The sequence below is a fragment of the Alternaria postmessia genome (genome assembly GCF_024291825.1).
Source record: "Alternaria postmessia strain BMP 2775 chromosome Unknown scaffold_64, whole genome shotgun sequence".
Lineage (NCBI taxonomy): Eukaryota > Fungi > Ascomycota > Dothideomycetes > Pleosporales > Pleosporaceae > Alternaria > Alternaria postmessia.
The window spans coordinates 57397-79037 of NW_026260137.1; the positions used below are offsets into that span (position 1 = coordinate 57397).

The 21641-nt window shown below is 52.5% G+C and overlaps 9 protein-coding genes across 9 annotated transcripts; 5 read left to right on the forward strand and 4 right to left on the reverse strand.

Annotated features, from left to right (window-relative positions):
• Positions 1 to 269: 269 nt before the first annotated feature.
• J4E82_008234 (uncharacterized protein) lies at positions 270 to 1532 on the reverse strand (the record flags this gene model as incomplete). Its single annotated transcript, XM_051734468.1, has 3 exons — positions 270 to 655; positions 704 to 1283; positions 1359 to 1532. 3 exons carry the CDS (start codon positions 1530 to 1532, stop codon positions 270 to 272), a joined length of 1140 nt encoding a protein of 379 aa, XP_051585745.1.
• Positions 1533 to 2278: 746 nt separating this feature from the next.
• On the forward strand, positions 2279 to 3095 carry J4E82_008235 (uncharacterized protein; the record flags this gene model as incomplete). The annotated part of the gene is made up of 2 exons (XM_051734469.1): positions 2279 to 2473; positions 2523 to 3095. The coding sequence occupies 2 exons, from the start codon at positions 2279 to 2281 to the stop codon at positions 3093 to 3095; spliced, it is 768 nt and encodes a 255-aa protein (XP_051585746.1).
• A 411-nt stretch (positions 3096 to 3506) lies between these two features.
• UBC11 (Ubiquitin-conjugating enzyme E2 11) lies at positions 3507 to 4099 on the forward strand (the record flags this gene model as incomplete). Its single annotated transcript, XM_051734470.1, has 3 exons — positions 3507 to 3532; positions 3598 to 3927; positions 3991 to 4099. 3 exons carry the CDS (start codon positions 3507 to 3509, stop codon positions 4097 to 4099), a joined length of 465 nt encoding a protein of 154 aa, XP_051585747.1.
• A 3783-nt stretch (positions 4100 to 7882) lies between these two features.
• Positions 7883 to 10199, forward strand: J4E82_008237 (uncharacterized protein; the record flags this gene model as incomplete). The annotated part of the gene is made up of 3 exons (XM_051734471.1): positions 7883 to 8074; positions 8167 to 8399; positions 8534 to 10199. 3 exons carry the CDS (start codon positions 7883 to 7885, stop codon positions 10197 to 10199), a joined length of 2091 nt encoding a protein of 696 aa, XP_051585748.1.
• Positions 10200 to 11065: 866 nt separating this feature from the next.
• J4E82_008238 (uncharacterized protein) lies at positions 11066 to 11882 on the forward strand (the record flags this gene model as incomplete). The annotated part of the gene is made up of 2 exons (XM_051734472.1): positions 11066 to 11219; positions 11533 to 11882. The coding sequence occupies 2 exons, from the start codon at positions 11066 to 11068 to the stop codon at positions 11880 to 11882; spliced, it is 504 nt and encodes a 167-aa protein (XP_051585749.1).
• Positions 11883 to 11994: 112 nt separating this feature from the next.
• Positions 11995 to 13012, reverse strand: J4E82_008239 (uncharacterized protein; the record flags this gene model as incomplete). The annotated part of the gene is made up of 4 exons (XM_051734473.1): positions 11995 to 12441; positions 12518 to 12585; positions 12660 to 12789; positions 12857 to 13012. The coding sequence occupies 4 exons, from the start codon at positions 13010 to 13012 to the stop codon at positions 11995 to 11997; spliced, it is 801 nt and encodes a 266-aa protein (XP_051585750.1).
• A 254-nt stretch (positions 13013 to 13266) lies between these two features.
• J4E82_008240 (uncharacterized protein) lies at positions 13267 to 15054 on the reverse strand (the record flags this gene model as incomplete). Its single annotated transcript, XM_051734474.1, has 2 exons — positions 13267 to 13697; positions 13752 to 15054. The coding sequence occupies 2 exons, from the start codon at positions 15052 to 15054 to the stop codon at positions 13267 to 13269; spliced, it is 1734 nt and encodes a 577-aa protein (XP_051585751.1).
• Positions 15055 to 15732: 678 nt separating this feature from the next.
• On the reverse strand, positions 15733 to 16937 carry J4E82_008241 (uncharacterized protein; the record flags this gene model as incomplete). Its single annotated transcript, XM_051734475.1, has 3 exons — positions 15733 to 15969; positions 16022 to 16715; positions 16768 to 16937. The coding sequence occupies 3 exons, from the start codon at positions 16935 to 16937 to the stop codon at positions 15733 to 15735; spliced, it is 1101 nt and encodes a 366-aa protein (XP_051585752.1).
• A 1110-nt stretch (positions 16938 to 18047) lies between these two features.
• J4E82_008242 (uncharacterized protein) lies at positions 18048 to 18949 on the forward strand (the record flags this gene model as incomplete). The annotated part of the gene is made up of 2 exons (XM_051734476.1): positions 18048 to 18597; positions 18645 to 18949. The coding sequence occupies 2 exons, from the start codon at positions 18048 to 18050 to the stop codon at positions 18947 to 18949; spliced, it is 855 nt and encodes a 284-aa protein (XP_051585753.1).
• Between the last annotated feature and the right edge of the window lie 2692 nt (positions 18950 to 21641).

Below are 21641 nucleotides of genomic sequence, written 5' to 3' on the forward strand. Positions count from 1 at the left end.
ACCCCAACGCAAGCCACAAGCAAGATAAGACGCGCGGATAGGTAGGCTTTCGATATGGGCGGGAAAAGATTCGCTTCTACCTTCCTGACCGGCTATGTGTGAACACCGAGGCAACAATAAACCAATTTCGACTTTCACCCAACAGCACTCGCTTGCAAGGAGGTGGTGAGAAGCGTAATGTTGCGCCAGTCGGGTATCGCCAGTATCATTGACTCACAAGTAGCATACTTTCTGTATTTCTAGACATCCTAATTGTATCGCTCAACCTCCTACCGTCTCCTCGGCGGCTTCATCACCCATTTTTCTCCAGCCTCCGTTCTCTTGAAATACCCAGCGCATCTCCCTTTGTTGTCCTGCAACTCCCAATCCTTGACTACGATTTCGTGGATCATATGCAACAAACCCATCTTCACCGTAATCTTTCCCTCCGCTGAATCAAATGCATCGGTAAACTTGATGGGATCTGAGTAGAAGAGATGTGGCTCTTGCAGGACATCGACCCAGTCGAATAGTGGAGACAGCTCAGGTTGGAGTATGTTGATGTCAACCTCTTCAATACACGTGTTGACATCGAGACGTAGAAACATGACCTCATCGCTGCTCACGAGGAAACCATAGCTTGTGCTGATCTTCAACATGCACCAAGCTATATCTCCTATGTCAATAGTGAGTAAGGACCCTCATATGAGGACCATTGACCTACCCAGTACGCATCTCAGACTCCCCCAAGAGTTCTTGCCCGCCTCCTCAACGGCCCAGGTCAACGCTCCCGGTCTTCCTCCCAAATACTCTACATGGCCGATCAGTCTCGGCTTCGGCTCTAGATTCTGACCTATAGGCCTCGCGCGAAACCGGAATTTGGGCCCGAGTTTGGGATCTAACAAAGCTTTGCTAAGTAGAATGCGTTCTGGTTGCCTATAAGCACCCAATTGCTTCATCATCCGTGTAGTAAGCATTTCGTTGTAGACTATCTCCACGATCTCCGCTACCTCGCGTCGAAACATGTCTTCCAATTTTGCAGAACCTGTGTAGTCTTCGCCAGCAAGGTTACCTTCACCACCGTTGTCTTCATTAGCGACACTGGCATCTCTAACTGCGCTGTCTTTATTGGCGGTGTCGTTTTCTTCGGCGACGATGTCTTCGCCGTCGACTTTCGCTGCAGGTCGTGGCATATACATTTCGTGATCTTTGAGTTCGTCGAAAATCGCCTTGCAACCTGCACTCTCCCAATGGTGTATCACATTACGCTGGTATTCTTTCCAGTGATGTAGATAGCCGAGGTACTAACGTCGTGGTGCTTTGGCAGGTAGAAAGAGCGGCTCGTCCGATTTCGCTCCCAAAAGGTGGCGTGTACTGACTGGTTGTAATATCGCTGACCGAATGCTTGATGGTGCTATGCTCGAGGAATTTTGCCTTGGTGGTATCCGCTCCGGGGTCTCCAGCTCCGAGGCTCCCTCGATTGAAGGCTCCTGGTTCGAAGAATTCTCGTTTAGAGGCTCCGTACCGGAAATATTCTCGTCTGATGAGCCCATTCCGTGCAACGTGGTGTCGTGCTTGGATAACGATAGACAGGTTAACGATGAATGTTGTATGTTGCGAGTGTAGAGAGCGTGTAAGTGGTAGGAGTAGGCAAACGCATTTTCCACTTGTACTTCAGAGGCAATTGCTCGGTTCTCAAGTACTGCTCGCAGTTGCTATTTCATACATTTGCTCTTACCACAGTCAAGTGATATGTGAAACGTTATGACGAAAGTCGCAGTTCAAAAGCTCTCAATTCAACCGAAAACGTATGCCTCTTGTGCAGCGTACGCCGCATCTAAGCGGGTAGTTTCCGTCTTCCTCTGCGGCTCTTTACTGTGTCATCGACAAGTCGACACGACTAGATTGTCCTTCACAAGTGACGCACGTTTTGGAAGTGCTTAATACACCTACTCCGCAGACATATGCCGTCTGATTAAGGACGAAAGGCAGTGCATGTAGACCCGTGATCTTTCAAATACAACATGCAGCGTGAGGTATAATGTAGCCGCTCGGGGCTGGCAAAGGAGTGTTGAGCCCTGGAGGAAAGAAGGAAGGAAGCAAGCAGGATGGCAACTTTAGCCGAACTCGCGGTGTCCCACTATGACAACATCGTGCCGAACTCCACTTCCCCATCCCAGCTTGCGCAGCCTGACATCCTGTTTACTACAACCAGGCACAACATGTCTTCCACATTCGTCGAGCACATTGTCTGTGCAGCCATTTCTCCCATTGACTATCTACCAACGTGAATTAAACAATGTACGCGCTCACACTAGCGGGAATACCCATCTCGATTGGCGCCAACGAGGCAGTACACCAGCAACGGCTGCTGGATGAAGAAGCTGAAAGCGATGAGCGTCAAGAAGAATTTTATCTAGATGTTTTCTGTGACGCCAAGAGTAGGAAGAGAGACGAGGTACATGGCGCAATAGTGGTACTGAAGGATGGAAAGGTACATGACTACAGCTGCTCCGCGGCGCACAAGACTAACAAGTTTGTAGATACGGCTCTGGCCCAAAGATGCGGAGACAGGCTTGCCAAAGCCTGGTCCAAACGATGAGCCAGCACCGCACCCCTTCACGGGATTCTATCTACCCTTTCCGTCTTCCGATCTGCCGCACCGTCCTATGCCTGCAGCACCTGTCCTTGGTCTCGTCAGTACGGTACCAGCATCACAGCCTTCACCACCTTCATCGCCAGCTTCGTCTGCACCCTCTACGCCATCCCCCATAGCTCACAAGGCACCCTCGAAGCCCTCGAAGCCCAAGCTCAATTGGCTCTACGCAGACAAGACAAGGCGCGAACTGCGTTACGGCCCACGTGTAGAAGCGAAGAAACACACAGTTGGACCGTGGGATTGGACGGAAGATGAACAGGGACTGACTTTGGATGGGGAGGAGTGCCTTGTTGCTGTGGAAGAGGAGAAGGGTGGGTATGGCTGGGCCGTATACTGGGACAGGGAAGATGACTGTCTGAAGGAACAAGGGACAGGGAAAGACAAGAGGGTATTGAGGTGTAGTTTGGAGAGAAGACTGGTAGAGGAGCAAAGGGTCAAGGGATTGAACGAAGACTGACACTGCTGGCACGGATGCCGAGCTGATGATTGTCGTGTTTCAAGTGCATGCAGATGACTCTGACAGAATGATTAGCATAGCTGTATGCTTCCTACGCTGCATTCACTACTTGTACCTCGAAGGCGGGAAGGGCGACACTCGACTTGTGTGGAAGATCGCGAACCCAACGCGCTCTGATTGGCTGTGAGGTGTCGAGCAGCGAGCGGGGGAAACGCGTGCAGGGATCCCCACGTGTCCGGACGCGGTTGCCGGGCAGACGCAGGGAAATCAACACAACATCAAATACACGCCGTGCCTGCATTAGACTCGCTGTCTCCCGCACCCCTTCCACCTGTCTGGACATCAGCATAGAATAAAATCACCGTCACACGCGCCTACTTTCTCCCCAACGCAATTGTTACCCCGCACAAAATGGCAAACGCGAATGTCGCCCAGCGGTCAGTCGTCCCATATCCCGCCAGTCCAGACCTCACTCCTCGCTCTCCTACTGACGCCCTCTCAGTCTCCAGAAGGAGCTCATGGACATTATGACCAAGCCCACACCCGGCATAACCGCCTTTCCCGACGACGAAAACATGACCGTGTGGACTGCCACCATCGACGGCCCAGTCGACACACCCTACGCCAACCTCGTCTTCAAGCTGTCCATGGAGTTCGCCAGCAACTACCCCTACAGCCCGCCGACCGTCCTCTACAAGACGCCCATCTACCACCCCAATGTCGACTTCTCGGGCCGCATCTGCTTGGACATCTTGAAGGACAAGTGGAGCGCCATCTACAACATCACGACTGTATTGCTGAGTCTCCAGAGTCTGTTGGGGGAGCCAAACAAGTGAGTATTCAACGAGTCCAGGTCAAGGCTCGAGTTTGAATGTGCTGACTGACAGCGAAACAGCTCAAGTCCGCTCAACGGTCAGGCCGCAGAGCTCTGGGACAAAGACCCCGCCGAATACAAGCGCCTCGTTCTTGCACGCCACAAGGCACCTGAGGAACTGGACGCCTGAGTGCCTTCGCCACTTCCACTTTGATCCGGCGCTGCCTCACGGCTCGGTGCGTCTGACATTCGGTCCGGCACGCGCCTGACGGCACAGTCGTTGCGCATCTTGAGCGAGGCGTTGAACGCGGGCCAGATGCTTGTCGTCAACCTTTGACGATATGCGCCTGGCACTCAGCGGTCGGGTTATGAAACGAACTTTGCTTTTTGGTCACTGTCGCTGGCACGAAAAGGCTTGTAATGGCGAGCTGTGCGCCCCAAGGCTGAGTCCACGCACAAGACAGCGAGGGCCTCGACGTTCCGGAACGTCTTTTGGCTTTGGCATGGAGTTGCACCAGGCGCTTTGTATTGGTTCGCATTGCGATGGCGTAGGATAATGTTAGATGACGATTGCAGTCCTTCATACTCATGTCCTGTCCGTTATGTCTTCAACTTTCACGAATACCTACAACAAATCTCCAACTAAGAGCGTGTCTTGTTGCCCATGTTCTGTTGAGTGATGTCGCAGTACTATGCGGCAAGTGGCTGCTTATCGCACCACAATCTCTAGCCGTCACCCCAACACACAAGAAACCCGTAGTGACCAAACATAACACAACTGTCCATTCAAACAGAGTATGGAATATAGCGGGAATAATGACTGCTTGTGGGCACAAAACATGGGAGCCTCATGTCTCCAACCCAACCATGGTGGCCTCGCCAGCGAGATCGCTCGCCCCACGCCACTGCCGCTCGACGCGGGATCAGACCAGGGTCACACACCTTTGGAGTTTGCACTTGCGCCCACACGCCCACGCGCCCAGCGCTGCCGCCAGGGCCCGACCTGCACATCAGTTGATCACCTTAAAATCGCCGATCAGGGCATTAAGTCCTGCTTTGCTTTTCCACATGTTCAAAGCTTCTAGACGAACGGTGAGACTTGGCCCAGTGATGAAAGTAGACGCCGAAATGGCATCCGCTACCATCATCTAAGCTGTGTGACGCGTTATGGACTTCTAAATAGAGACTAGGTGGGTCGGAGCGCGTGCATGATGGCGCTCTGAAATGGTGGTGTGGCAGTGGGCTTGGAAGGCTGGGAAAACTCGGCCTTGGGAAGGCTGAATGGGAAGGTCTGGGTGAGACGCCATAAAATACCGCCGCAACTGTTGAGGCGTGCCAGAAAGCCTATAGGTTGGCACGAGCAATAAAGGACATCCAGTGCAAGGCTGATGTGGCTGTCACTGTCCGGCGCCCAATCTCCCGAGGACTCGTATGCGTCGCGCGCGTAGCCAGGAAATGATACGAACCTGCAGTCGTGTAGCAGAAGAGTAATCTGCGACTGTGCTGACGTAGTCTTGATTGCACATTGTTTTTCGCTGAGGCGAGACTTTCTGTGTTAATAATTCATCGTACAATATAGGGGCTGTTCAGATCCCGTCATCGATGCGATGCGCGGCTTTCAGTGCCGCCAAATCGCGGAGAAAAGTAAAGTGAATTTGCGGAGTGGGTATCAGCCTCATTTGTCAAGGATATAGAATAGATCCGATGGTGGTCACTCCCGGTTCAATCGGGTAACACGAATTAAATGGAAGGCGAATACCCAATTTCCCCAGTGCACTTGTCTGTAGTCTTGGATAGTCGCTGAATGGGATTGGGAAAATTGTTTTGTAGGGCTAGATCGGTGGCTTGCAATCTCGATCTCAGATTCTCTCAATGCGTTGCTTTTCGACACAACGTTGCACGAACGAGGGGCAAACTGATCGAAAAGCAACAGCACTGACATCGTTGTACGCAACTTCAATGAACATTTGATGATCTTGTGACGGAAGCTTGTGGTACCTCATCTATGTACCCCGCCATGGCTTCGCAACGGCAATATCGCCAGAAGACGGGGTCAGGGGTGCAGATATTATGCCTCGGATACCTTCCAGAAGGCGCAAGCTTCCCATATTGGAAGACGCTCTGCATATCCGGTGTGCTCGGAACTGACAGCTGATCTATGCTGATCGTTGGCATTAGCTGTTCGCACAGTTTGCTTGCGGTGTTTGTTACAAAGGCAACACTATCAAGCGATACGGACTTTGTATGCAGGTCAGCGTTGGTATTGCTGCAGGTGCTCGGGAGAGTGGAAGCATGGAAGCAACCACAAACACACGCTGCTGCTCAGTCTGCGGCCGTGGTTGCTCATGCACATGTCGAGTAACCTGTTCGCTCACGCATTCGGTTATTGTTACTGGCCGCCGAACCGGACGCGAGGTTCCGACGCGGACGGATTCTAGTCTATGGTTTAGTGTCCACCATATCGCCTGACGCTGCAGCCGACGACGCTCTACGAATCATAGAATCGGGCCTGTCTGCTGGCGCACACTCGTTGGAATGGTTCGTCGTAGTCGCAAGAGTGTGGCTGACTGCTAGAGGTGGGGTGTTGAGAAAGGATGGCACGACTCGTATGGAAACTTTGTCGAGCAGAGTAGTTCACGATCAAGTCGACTTGAGACACTCATGAAAGCTTGCCAAGTTGCTCGTATTTACAGTATCGATGATGCCATGGTAGCTTTCACAAGTGAGTCGTTCGAGAAAGCAAAGCTCCCCACTCTCGGTGGATGGTTCCGCAGACACCAAAATAGGTCGGGCTTGGATGACCCTGTTATGGCGCCTCCCGATGAAGCTGATCTAAGCAGCACCGAACCCGCCACGCCGGATGACAGCGCGGGTGACGCGATGCCCCCAACCGAAAGCCTCAACCCGTGAGGTTTCTTTCTGGTCAGGCGATGCGCCTTGGTGGATGAGAAAGCCTCACTGACAAGATGGAGAAGGCAATTGCAGGCCAACGTGAGGCATGGTAATGCTCTGGTCTCAAACACGGACAGGGCAGGTCGGACTCGAAACAGGTACAGCACATGCCCTACCCTGCCTGGAGCACCCGGCTCCCAAATTCCGCGCCCGTCGTTTTTAAACGCATAGCCATTTGCTGCCCGCAGTTCTGCCACGAGTGATGGTGGGCCCGCCCAGGCTTTGCCAGACTCAGCACACCGTGCAGCGTCGGTCGGTCAGCGTGTTGGCATATGGCGCAGTACGTGCTGGAGATGGACGTCTGCAATCAAGTACTGGCGGTCTAGGTAGATTTTTTCGCCTGCAATGAGAACTGAAGCGTCTTATGAAGAGGACGACTGTTTTAATAAAACGAAATGGACCAGTGGGCGTGTATGGCAATGCCTTGCAGCGGCCACAGATTGAGGTAGCACGAGGTACCTTGCAAGCGGGCCGCCGCTGGATTTGGCACCCTGAAGCGTAATCGTGCTATGCCTCGACCGCCCTGGTCGGCACCACCGCCTTCTGAGGAATGCGAGCTCGCCCAACACTACCACCCGCTCAGCTTCCGTCGAGCTTACCACTCTTCACTCGTGTGCGTGTTTGTGAGTAGACTGTATTGTTGCTGCGATAGTATTGTCTGGTTCACCCAGCCGTTCATCCTCCTCTGCGTGTCAACCAATCGTTTCAGCACCGTACCTTGATATCCGTGCACGCTTGCTCGCTGGATTCCGGGCGCGCTATGACAGTGACAGTCTGACCTGTCTGACGGTCCTCCGAGAGCGCCCTTTGTTCGTTCCTTCGTCCTCCTCGAACCTACCAACGCCTTACCCAAACACCAGACCTCTGCGACGGGCCTCTGCCTCGAACCCGGAAGCACTGCTTGCTCTCCGCTCAGTGCCTGGGTGCTCTCTCCATGCATTGCTTCTCCTAGCAACATTCGGGTGCGAGCTTCACGCCTGTTCCACCTCTCTTCACAAGATAGACGGCGAGCGATAGCAACATGGCAACCTCGATGCTTTCCTCGGGCGGCATTGCCCTTGTCGGGGCTCCGGATAGCGACGCCGGACTTAAGGACGGCAAACAACCGCCTGTGCAGGCCATGCAGGTGGACATTACCCAAGACATTGTCGACGAGCTCCTAGAAAGCGTCAGGAGCGGGAAATCGCCGCAGATCATCTTTGGACGGACTCCTGTATGTGTGCACAGTTGATGCCATGCTCCCCGTCATGCGTGGTTCGACTTGGGGGTTGGGAAAGGCGCGAGCTGGGCTAACCACAACAACAGCAACTCAAGTACGGCGACAAGACGCACATGCTGCAGAGCAGCACCGAACTCCACCGATACGAACTGTACAAGTCCAGCGGGACTGGTAGCGACGACAGCCTCGAGTTTGCTGGTCTGATCAACCATAGCCTCCTGGTACACAAGGCCGAAGATGTGACGGCAGGCGTAGACTCGGCGCTGGAGCAGCTCAGGAGTAACATGGCAGCGATATCAGAGTTCAAGGAAGCCAACAAGTATGCCTCCCCGGTATTCCCATGGCTGCCCACGCTCTTTGACATCACGTCGAAACACTCGAGCACCCCTGTCGCAGATGCATGTCGTGATGAGACAAAGTTGTGTATACCAGGACTGACAAAGATTGCTGCAGGACCATTGTTGGCGACGCTGCTCCCGGCCGCACACCAGCCCATCGTCGCTTCCCTTCGACGGGCTTCAAGGCACACCTCGGTCCTTCCATGATGGGCTCGCCCCTGCTCAGCGCTGCTTCCTCGCCCATGCACAAGCGCGCACCCACGTCGCAGCCGAGCAACAGCCACGACACCATTGTCAGCGCCCTGAGGGTCCCCATCATCCACCTCCTGGCTCGCGAGCCAGCCACCGAAGCTTCTCTCGCCGCCACCTGCCGTACCTCCTTGGCCATCATAAGGGATGTCTTGCCCAAAATAGCCAAACGCTCCACGGCCGATGCCGACAAGTGGCAGCTGACAGACAAGTCGTTCCGCGAGGTGAACCCCTTCAAGTTCCCCTACCAGAGCCCTGAGGACCGCCAGCAAGCCATTGATGGCGCAATCAAATCTTTTGACCGCCAACGCCTGGCCAAGGACGACAAACTCTGGCAGATTCTGCTCCCTCGAGACCAGCGAGGCCAGGGCATATGCCTGTCGCGCTCAACCGTCAAGGCCCCAGAAGCCAAGCCCAAGGCCAAAGCAAGCACTCCCATGCACAAGATCTCAGACCTTACCAAGAAGAAGCCCGTTGCAAAGAAGGTTGCTGATAAGCCTGCGGTCGAGAAGAAGCCCAAGGTCGCAAAGGAGCCGGAGATCAAGCCCAAGTCGTCCATCAAGGAAAAGTACTTGGCTCGGGAGAAAGAGAAGGAGAAGGAGAAAGAGAAACAAAAGGCCGCGGTGAATGTGAAAGAAGTGAAGGAGGCGCCCACGGCTACCGCTCCAACCACTTCTGCACCTTCGAGCTCAACACCTCGCCCTGTCGCACCTTCCAAGCCCAGCATGCCTGGTACTGACGCTCCAGAAATTCGCACCAAGAAAGTATCTGCTCCTGAAGGCAACTCCAACCCACGTGCGAAGCCCAAGATGTCTGGCCGCGAGTCACAGAGGGACCGTCCTACCAACAGGCCCTTCAAGCCTACCATGCCAATCAACACCAAACCGAAGAATCCTTCACCGCTTTCCGCCTCACCGCCTGTAAATGCCAGCGACTTTGAGGACTCACACCCAGTTCACAAAGCTCTTGCTGCCGCTCCATCGCCCGCCAAAACCGCTGCTGGCAACTCGGATAGCTCGCTCAAGCGCAAGGCCAACAACATCGACAGTGATATCCACAATCACCTCGCCGTAAAGAAGCAGCATGTCGACCGTTCGACTGCAACCCACACACCCTCGCATGCCAACAGCAAAGCCACTGGCTCTACGCCTTCCAGTACCAGCTCCGTGAAGCGCAAGTCTGACGATTCATCCTCGTCCAACACCCCCTCTACCGCGCCCAAGGTCCGCAAGGTTGCCAACATCGACACCGGCCTTGCTTCGCGCTATCATCACAATAACCCTCGCGCATCTCCAGGCGCTTCATCAACCTCGACTACCTCACCCTCGATGCCCAGCTTGAGTTTCCGCCAAACTGTCGAGCTTTCGCAGAAGTTCCAGAAGTACTACAAGAGATACGAAGAGCTGTACTGGAAGCTGACTGAAGCGGAGAAGCCGCCGACTGAAGCACAGAGGAACGACCTCCTAAAGATGCATAAGAAGCTTGAAGAGATGAAGAAAGAAATCAAGTCTGGTGCCGGCGTGCACCGATGAAGACTCACGCCACCCTGTCGTCTACGACACTGCGCCTAGTGCGCGCATGATTTACCACAGTACAGCTTGCATATATACCCACGGCCTACCAGTCCCATGAGAATGGCGGCGATTTGCATACCCAAAAAGGCGTTTCGGATCTTTTCTATCAATGGCGTTTGTACGGCAAGACTTGTGAAGGATGCATTGGGGATATGGTGTCTTGCATAGTTATTTCTCTTTCTACGTCTATCAATACGTATGGGTCGTTATGATCGCTCGCTACATTCACGACCGCGATGAGTTTTTAATGCCGTTGGTCATGTAAAAAAAAAAGTTGTTTACAACCTCCGCATCAGTATAGCATCTGAATCTCGAATACTCACGAATCAATGCTGTCTTACACAATCCACCAAATGTCTTCTAATATTACGTGAACTCCCAAATGCACATTGCCACCATGACCCACTGGCGACCACGAGTGCTGACGAAACCTCACTAGCGCCAGACGCTTCGTATTCGATCAAAGGGCCGCAACCTGCAGAAAAGTTCCGCCTAACATTTCAAGACATGTAGGAATAATTACTGCAATAGACTCGACACTCCCACCGATCCTCGCAGTCGCATCATAGAGTCTAGATCAGCGCATTGCCGATCGCGCCCCTCCGAGGCCCGCAACCCGGCAAACCTGTGCGGCGGCTACCATGGTGTAACAGCCGATCGGGCAACCCCATGGCTGGGGATCTGCGGCAGCTGCACCCCTGGCAAACGTCATCCATCCAGCCCTACGCGCTAAATCTCCTCTTTAGCACTTTCTTGACGCCATCTTGAGCACCACATTTCACGAACCATAAACGTATAACCTACGTTTGCTCTCCTTCTCCCTCATGCGGATCCTACGCAATCTAATTAGCAATTTCACACGTAACGCTCCAAAACGCGACTTTGCTCACGTTCACGACGTGCAGATCAAGTGGGAAAGAGTACCGGCACAGAACGGGAAAAAGCAAGAGCAAGAAGCTGGCAATATGTCTTTGAACGGTATGTACATGTTGTGATTGAGTATTGGGGGGGAACCATGTATCAGAACTGTGCATTGGGCATTCCGGATGTTTCGAGTCCAAACGGTTACACCATGGCTGGCTGCATCCTGTTCATTTGCATGAAACAGTTTCGTCGTTGGACTGGAGAGATCTCCAGGCACGCGTTTCAGCGCCCCCAACGTCACGTCGTTTATGCAGTGCGACGAGAGAAGCTGGGGGGTTGTTTGCGACCTCTACGATGAACGCATCCTTGTTGCTGCGAATCGCAAGGACCCAGTTCCACAAACTCACTCACTAACGCTTTACACCAGTTTTCAAGCAACCCCTCGCACTTCACTCCACACAGCCTTTGACTGGATTCACCCGCTCAGGCTACTGTGAGGTACCCGCATCAGATGCTGGCAACCACGCCATAGCAGGTATCGTGTCGAAAGAGTTCCTCGACTTCTCTGCCGCACGTGGCAACGACTTGCGTCAAGTAGGACTTACGGATGGCTGCAAATGGTGCCTTTGTGTGAACAGGTGGAAAGAGGCGTTTGATGCTAGGACAGGCATGGATGACAAGAAGGTTCCCAAGGTTGTCATGAAAGCGACGAATGAGAAGGCGTTGAAAGGGGTGAGTATGGATGATTTGAAGGCTTTTGCTGTGGACAAGGAGTAGGGTAGGATGGGATTTGTCTAGCAGTCACTCCCTCGTTCTATCGAACACGATGGATCAATTACAGATCCAGACGTAATTACGCGTCCTATGCTTGCACAGTCTCCTGTTCGTGTCACTCTCTCTCAATGACTTCCGTCCAGTCATCGAGTGACTTGCTTAAATACTCCAGATGCGTCTCTGGCATTTCCATCAGCAGCTCTGCATGCGTCAGTTCGCCAAGCCAGGCCATGATAGCGACTTTTTCTTTGCTACAAATATCTCTTTGTGTATCGTCGGGACCAGCAGTATTCGTGTGGGTGGTGTTGATGGTAGTAGTATTTTCGGAGGTTGTGTTGATCCTGGTAGCTGTCATGGAGATACTGTCGGAAGCGTTCACGGGGGCATGGTTGGCGACAATAGCGTTGATGGTAAAAAACGCATTCTCGTGATTTTTCCCCCATATCCTGACTCCGGCGTAGTAGATTTTGGCTGACACCCTGCAGGCCTTGGTGTTGGAACGTCTTTCACAGATATAGTAGAGGTCGTCCCTGAAGCGGACGTCGATTTTCTTACGGGCTTCCTAAGAACATTATTAGTCATATATCCAGGAAATTAAGACAATGAAAGCAGGCATGGAAAGATCGGGGAAACCCTACATGACTGAGCCGATGCTGGAGCTGAAAGTTCCCATACGCGAAATCATGGCGTATACAAGCTGGTTTGACTGAGTTTCGGTATGTTAGTCTTTTTTTTTTTTACCTCATATAATTCCGACTCAGGATTAAAAGCACAACTTACAGTCCCAGCCAAACGGCGAATCATCGACACCAGTACAGGCGTCACTCCACCAGCTTAGATTAGTATATCCGTACTCTCCCACACGTCTCTTCCACATGACCATGAAATCATCGAGGGAGTAATTAAAGACCTAAAAATTTTCGTCGTGAAAAGTTAGTCTGCACTTGACGTATAATATGTTTATGAACGCAACATACCATGCGGTTTACTATTTGTTGTTCCCATGTGTGGGGTTCGAAGTTCTTATGCAAGTCTGCTATGCGGTCGGCTTTGCTTTCTTTGTGGGCGCCTACGCAAGGAAGGACGTAGCCTGTGAGTGCGAGGGGGTTGAGGAAGAAGGTCTGCAGCCTCATGGTTGGTAGTGAAAAGGTAGGAATGAATAGAAACGATGGGATTCAGAAATCGAAAAGAATTTAAAACTATTCCAAGGGTCAGTAGGACCCAGTAATACCTTTTGCGCCAGTTAGGAAACGCCCATCGCTAATGCTTAAGAAGATGACAAAAGAACGGTCCCAACAGTATTACAATCCAAGAATCATGCCTAGCATGACGACTCCATAGCCCCAATTAGCTAGTCACCTTCTTTGCCATGCACCACATCTCATACTCAGCCGACCAATAGACCCTTGACTCCACTACCGACCCAAACCAAACTTCTCGCAGCGAGCAGGCCAGGCCCAGCATAGGCAGGCGGACCAATTCCCTTGAGTCCACCAATCCCTCTAATTTCCATATCCCCAGCAACAGGAACATTAGTCCTACCCTTTTGCAGAATGGCGAATCGGAGGAGCACTTCCAGACACGTTATGCAGATACTCAGCACAATGAGCGCAATGACAATCCACGTGATCTTGGTCATCTTCTTATCGCTAATGGAATCAGATAGTATCTCGCCCAGATCAAGGAAGACCTGGCAGCGCTCGTTGAGAACTTGGATACGGGGTTTGATCTCGAGGTATTCGCGCACAGCGGTATATAGCGGATGGAGGGTAGGCTCCGAGTCCCAGAAGAAGCTTGGAGTGTCGAGCATATTCGATGCTACAAGAGTCATTAGTAACGGATGGGGGTTGTAATAGTGGACTGGATACGTACATAAGTTCACTTCCACACGGCTGGTGAAGAGCTGTCCAATCATCTTGACCACGTCTGTCCTGCCCATACCCAATTTGCCCGTCAACGCTAAGCGTTTGGGTACGTATTGCGCAGCCAGCATGGTCCGGCTCATACCCTCCTCGAAGAGACTTAGCTTGGTGCTCTGTGCAATGGCGTGGCTCATGGCTAGCTTGATCATATGATCCCCGCTCTTGAGCGTAATCATGTCGTTGTACACACGCGGGCGCTGAATTTCGGGGTTGTATTCAAAATGGAACTCTTCAGTTTCAAAGTCGGACTCGGTCAAGGGTCGTGTTGCGATGGTGATGCCGGTAGCAATAGCGGAAAATGTGAGGTCAGCCAGAATGTCCTTCTCCTGCTTCTCGGTGAAGTTCCAAAAGACTACGACGCCGTACGAGAAGACGAACATCTCGCCAAAGGTCAGGGCGTTGGGCGCAATTCTGGAATTCTCGGTCGAGTCTCGGCGATCGTGCATGCCGTCCCAGGGTTGGTCGAGCTCGTGGTCGTCGCGTACGTAGTAGGTCTCCTCATCGCCAAAGTAGCCTTCGTGGTGGTCGCGCTGCTCGTTGCGCTCGATCTCTTCGTCGAGCACCGTCTTTCCACCCGGGCTCTTGAGCGCAGGGCTACTGCGGACCCGGTAGCCGTCGCTGCCGGGCAACAGCGGGAGATGGTAGACGGTGTAGAGACAGTCGTCGTACAGCTTGGTGCGGGCATTGTGTGTGTCCTTTACGAATTGGGCGGTGCTCTTCATCTTGTAGGCTTGGGCGGTGCAGTAGGCGGTGACGCGCGAGAGCTTGTCCGTCCGCTTGGCCTTGGGCAGACGCTCTGCATAGCTCTTGTCGTTGGGACCGCCTTTGGGGGTCCGTCGCGCAAGGTCTTCGTCTGTGGGCGGGCCTTCGTATTCGTCTTCGTCAAAGTCGCCCTTCTCGTCGTCCTCCTGTCCTGCTGTCTCGGGCAGAAGCACGAGTTTTTCGCTGAGCTTGCTCGATCGGGTGGGCATGTGCTGGGGTATCAGGCGACCGGAGAGTCTGGGATCGAGCGGATGCCGTCCGCTGGGAGTGCGCGTGTGCATCATGGGTCGGCTGCCAGGCGGGCCGCGTCGCTGCTGTTGTGAGGGAATGTCCGAGGCGTACTGCAGGATGTTGTCGACCGAGATCAATCGCGCGCCTGTCGCCTGTCTCTGCCCCACGCCTGGTCGTTGGGGTGCTCGAGGTGCCGTGTCGCGGGCATCTGTCATGAGCACAGTCGGCCCTCTCTTGCTCTTAGCTGTTGGTCCGCTCATTTTGCTGGCTGCTGCAATCCACTCCGCTAGTGGCCGTAGTTGAACGAGAGGTTGGCACCGCCAATGTCGCAGTCACGAGCAATTGAAAGCCGGGAGATGCTGATCGTGGATGCTCGGCAAAGTGATTGGATAGGGATGCGACGCACTGCGACTGTTGCGGCGCGTCCTTGGCCGATGATGGACGTAGAGGTACAATTCCACCTGGTCAAACCCGGCCGCGGTTCACGTCATTGCGCCTTGGCGTGCATGCAGCCTTGCAGCTCCACTCCACATGCCAACGGCTCGCCAAACATCTTGCGCTTGACTACTTTCACATGTCATCTGGGCATTGTTGAAGAATACTATCATATATTGGGTGCTCTATCTCGATTGAGACTCGCTGTTGGATGCCTCATCATGAACGCCCCAACACCATGCTCCAGACTGAGAACAGCCCTCCATAACCAGAACATGCTCAATTCAAGATTTGGTTCAAAAACAAAAGAAAAGCCTGCTGTAGGTCGTACGGCGACGAAGCGAGGGGGTATCTTCTCCATGTCCCCGCTGGTCCTTGAATTACCTCCGCGCTTCTCCTTCCGCCGCCTCCGGGACTGATCCCATTTTGTGCAGCTGGAAACACCAGAAAAATAAACAAACATTACATCGGATACCACGAAACGACCGTGTAACCGCCTTGAATCACAGGCGCTTACCGGGAACGAAGATGAAGAGGCAGCAAATAGCTACTGTGACGGCCAAGAACATAACCAGGACAGTGAGCGAGCGCCTGTTCAATGTCTTCTTGACAAACGGCTCCCTAATCTTGTTGAAGTCGAAGAAGGTGTACTCGCTGTATCCGGCAATGGCGATGATGGGGTCGAGCATGTACTGATGTGTGAAGATGAGATAGATAGCGATGGTGAATGGAAGTATGATCTGCGTATAGCATTAGTTGACATTCCTAACAAAACAGCGGGGGACTGCATACCCAGCAGCGTGTTCCTCTTGACTTGTCCAAGAAGATGAGAATGAACGAGGTCCATACAGCGGCGAAGAAGCTTATCAAACCTAGGATAAGACGCAGCATCATACTCTGGGGAACGAGGTTGCCGAGGCCCTTGTTCTGTAGGAAACCTGGATATGCGTCGCGCTCCATGGCTTGGAAGACGTAGTCTTTGGCATTATCGAAAAGCTCAGGATCGGCGCGCTGCTCCTGTCCCTCAATGGCTTCTTGTACCTCGGCGAGTATGCTCTGGGGAATGATGATTTCTCTCTCTGAGCCAGGAAGCAGATAGGTGTACAAGATCTTCTCGGCCGATGCGCGCAAATCCTCTCTCCGTGGTTGTGAATTGTCAATGGATGAGTTCTGGCCAGGCGAGCTCGAATCACCCAGGGTATCTAGTAAATTCAGGCTTGGACGCGGGAACTCGCGGCTCTGATTGCTACCCTGACTGTTCTGTGGAGAGTGGTTTCGGCTTGGGTGGTCAGAACGAAGAAAGGCAGACAAGCGCTGGTCAGACATGTTGTCTGCTTTCTCGTTAGAGGGGCCTTCTCCAGCGTTGTCCAATATGTAGGACGAACGCTTGGAATTCCTCTCAAGATCTGGTGTCTCCTCAATCATGCTCCTGTGTAGTCGTCGCACATAGAGCCGACATAGCTGCAGGTGTTGCGATACATCGAGCCTGATGGTTGTTAGCCTCATCCGCTGACCCGGACGCCGAGTGGTTGGCTTACCAGAAGTCCAAGTAGTCGACAGACCGTTGCTGGTCTCGCATGTAGATGTAGAAGGAGAAAAGGTCTAGCGGTGCTGTCGTCTTACGACTGAGCACTTCGAACAGCGTTGGGAAACGGTTGCGCGTTTGCCCGGGTTGGTACTGGGCATCATGGTGGTCCTCGTAAGACATGATTGCTGTCGGCCCGGGGATGTACTATGGTAACGAGAGGCGCGCGACAATGGTCGCTGTGACGTGGATAATGGCAGTTATCGATAGACGCAGGGTCTGGCGTAGGGCTGGCGCCCGGCGTGCCGGCGAGTGTTTGCTTGACTAGTGCTGTGGTTGCTGAGCGAACGACGGGGAGCTTGACGGTCGGGCTGGTCGGAGCTCCAGGGACGACGTGGTGGGAGTTGGAGAGAAGCAGGCGACGACGAGTATGGCCGTGGGGGAGAGGTGTGTTCTGGGCGTCGCGTGCGCCTCGACGTGTTGTCCAAATTGGCGTGAAGGCGGGAAATTAGGAGTGAGGTCGGCACCTCTAGCTTGGCGCGACGGTTGGTGGAGCGAGCCGCAGTGGCTTGCGATGGAGTTGAGTCGCGCACTGCACGATGGGGGGTGACGATAAGAAGCAACAAGTCACATGAAACTGCCGTCGGCTACCTATGCGCGTCCGAGTCGTTCGGATGAGCCCGTGGATCAATTGTGCGTGTTGCTGATGATGATGATGATGATGATGGTGATGGGGCGTGAATGATGCAGTCCGTGTTCCTGAAACGCGAGGCAGGTCGAGAAGGGCCGCGACTGCCATCTTCACGTGATGATCCCTGCCACACCATCACTCACCAACAGCCTCGAATGGCAACTGTTGAGGACGATGATGAACGGAACTTGGAGGGCGCTCTCAGAAAGTAGACAGTCGCGTCTGCCATCGTAACTCAATGCGCTTGTACAAGCCATGGACTTCCTTTTGGCGATCATCGTCTTTCAAATCCAGTAGAGGGATCTGTGGACGTTTGAAGCTACTGCTTGCTTCTGTGAGTGCGACCAGTGTATAAGACGAGCAGTCCTGTACAGGAAATCTCACATGATCTTGCTGGACATGTCCAACAAGAGTCACAGACAGCACATTAGCCACTTGATGTCCACATGAGGCGAAGCCACCCCAAGGCAGCAGCCTTAGGAGGCTTTGACCGGTTTCACAGCCCGGCACAACCTTTACATAGCCGCAAGCACTGCACTTGATTTTGATAAATGTTTCCTTTGCGCGTGATTCGAAGTTTCACTACACGAATAATACCAACAATGGCAGCTAACAAAGTATTGCCTGCGGGCTTCAAAGAGGATCTTCTTCGCACTCAGAAACGTCGAGAACCCGTCGAGTCCAGCCCTGCCCCTTCCACTTTCGCCCTCCCCAATGGATTCCTCGAGGGCCCAGCGCCCAATTTAACCAAGTCCAAAATTGATTTCAGGAAGGCTGGAATACTAGAGAACGAGAATGCATGGGCCGTCATACTTGATGGTGTTCTGTCTGAGGACGAGTGCAACACCTTAATACAAGCAGCAGAAGCGACTACTAACGGCACGTGGGAGAGAGCCATGGTGAACATTGGGGGCGGAATGCAAGCCATGTATGAAGACACGAGAAAGTGCGGTCGGATCATCTGGGACAATAAGGACATCATGGCCAAGTTATGGGAAAGAATAGAGGCGTCGGTGCCTGAAATCCATCGCTTGCAGAATTGGGCGCTTGTCACAGGCAATGGTCCAGCGAAACGAGGAGAGACTTGGAAAGTAACGAGACTGAATGAGCGTGGACGCTATCTCAAGTACACTGGTGGAGAGTATTTCAAAGGTATGTTTTGCATTGGATTCTAAGATTGTAGCTACTAACTGAGTCAGCGCATTGTGATGGCACGTACGAGACGCCAGACCGCACCGAGCGCTCATATTTCACCCTGCACCTTTACCTGAACGATGCAGTACTGAGCACTGGGGAAAGGCAGCTCGAAGGCGGCGCCACTACATTCTTCAACGGTCGCATGAACCAACGTATCGACGTTGAGCCAAAGGCTGGGCGCGTCCTGCTCTTCCAGCATCGCTACCTTATACATTCTGGTGACGACGTTGTGAAGGGCACCAAGTATACGCTACGGACGGACATCATGTACGCGATGGAGAAAGACACAGCATCAGAGCCAGAGTAGACAATTCTAGCGGAGGATGAATGGAGGATCGCGCAACGTGTGGTCGCTCAGGTTTGGTGAATTCGCATGGTTTTTTGTTAGTAGTATCCTTGAACTGGAGTAGATCGCGCACATTGCGCACTTACATAGTGAAAAAAAGTGAACGGCCTGCCTCGCCAGAGTAATCAGAATCGAATGATACCGTGCCCTCTTTCGCCCAAGGGCTACTCAAGGTCAAGTACGCTGCGTATTGTACTACAGTGTCACCTCTCTCCCAAAGGATCAAAGCACACAATCTTCGCACCGACTCCCATAGGGACACCAGTTCCACAACACTCCCACCGAAGTGGGAGCGCGCTTTCTGGGCCCTGAGTTTTCTGATGCCGGATGCAGACGTGAGTCACGCCAGGCTCTTACGAGCAGTACAGCCACAAGAGGGCTTGATGATAGTGAAGATTACTCCGAATTTCTCATTTGCAGGGTAGGACGAGCTCCGTGAGGAGAGTCTGTATGTGTGCAAAGAAACGCAGCGTTGGCAAGGCAGGCCGTTGTAGAAGCAAGAAACATTTTTGGAGGGGTTTTGTAGCTCGCACGCCGGCGCGCTAGCGTCGGCTAAAACTGCGCCCGTGACGCCAATCCACGTGGGACCCGTCCATCTCCTCGTATGCTTGCCGCACTCATCATCTTGTCCTTCGCGTTACCTGTCCTGCTCTCACCTACTGTCTAGAGGTACCGGGAGCAACATCTGCTTGGACTCACGAAGTGGCTATGACGTCTTCGATGACTGAGTTGATTTCTCGCGATGCATTCCAGAGGGCAATCCTCCTTTAACCAAGATTTACCAATCACTGATGCATTACCGATCGTCAGGTCTCAGTTCATGCATGTTGTGATCATGCTGTGAAGTGATTACGCTTTGCAATTCACACGACTGTTTGCTTCGCTATTCGGTATATCTGGCCTCCTTGTATTCTCTCCTTTAAATATTCATATTCTTCTACACGTTACCATTACGCAACTGCATTACTACTCCCGTCTCCCTAAGGCGTTCAACGAAGTTTCGACCAGTTCCTCGGACCAGAGCAATCATGTTCACCAAGATCTTCGGTGTCTCGAGAACAACTTTCCTCATGTTTAATGTCGTTCGAGCTAGCGACCAGGATAAGTTCAACGATAACAAATGCATTTGGTGTACGTACTACTTGGTAATGCAATATGATACATATGCTAACTCGCCTAGGCTGGGGCCCATACGACGAAGACCATCCTGCTGCTCGCGTGCGGACTTGCGGCCACGTATTCGGACGCGACTGTCTCCCACAAATAACCAAGGGCCCGACCGGTGATCTTTGTCCTATCTGTCGATCTCCATGGTTCCGGACCGATACTCTGCCTCTCATGTTACAATTCCTCAATCGCTTCTTTGTGAACCCTTTAGTGAATTTGTTAACTCCGATCAGGCTCACCTTATACAAGATCGAAGCTAAACTTCCGCCTTGGGTGCTGTCCATAGGACGCTTTTTATTCTACGCAGGCAATGTGTATCACCAAATCGACTACATGATCCGAGCTTTCACCGGCCTATATGCAAGGAACCCAGGTTTGCGTTCCTTTACCATGTCTCCGGTGATACGACATGAAAAGTGGGACAGGTTCTTGATTCTCACTTGCTCCTACCTTGCGACTCGAACAACAAAACCAACCGCGATTAATATAGGTGCGGCTTCCCTGAGCTTACACGAGGAAGTTCTGGTATGTGCAGTAACGTCGATCATGTTCAAAGTCTACATTCTATTGAAGCACGGCGCACACCGTCAGCTCAAAAGTCGGCGGGATTGTGCTATCTTCGGATTGATCACGGGTCTGATTTTGACGCTCCATTGGTTAGCAGCTTCCATGGTATTCAAGATTGTTATTAAGAACCACCAACAAGCTGGAAACCGTAGGGTAGAAAATCTCGAAGTCGGTAGAGACCTATGAGTCGGTGGAAAATCTGGACTTGGAGATAATTTTGGGAGACACCGATAGAAAGCTATTGAATAGTGAGATGGTACGGAACAAGTCTGACATCTGCAGTAAAGCAGCAGACGGGTATACTTGTCGGATGGAGCATGTGGGTTTATACTGATCAGGTGTCTTTTCGGGCATCTCACGGCATCGACTTATCACACATGCACTTTCACGAAGCGATGGGTTTCCATTATGGTTCGTGCTTAAGAACAAGAATCCTAGACAGATTTCCTGTGTACTGTATTCTAGATCGCTCTCGCAAGTTGCGTCGACTATCTTCCAGGTCTACTCTGATATGACTCAAAGAATGGATATTGTTGTGTTCATCATACTAATAAGCCATTCCGTGGCTGTACTTCCAACCACATCTCGCAGATCCACTCACTTATCAACCAAGTTTCGCATGTGGTACACTTTTCATTCGTCCGATTCGAAAGACTGGTTGCGCGGTACCGAACCTCTCCAGTGCTATACCACGCTCTCGTCTACCCACCATTTACTCAGCCTCGCCGCACAACTTACATTCTATATTTTCTCAAATCAATTGAATCTATTAGGTTCCCATCTCAAACCACATCATGCTTGAAACCATCCTCGGTCGTCGCGGCATCACGAAAGAAGAATTCCTTCAAACACGAATCCTCCTCGCAAAAGCCACCGACAAGTTTAACGATAACAAATGTTGCTACTGCTGGGAACCTTA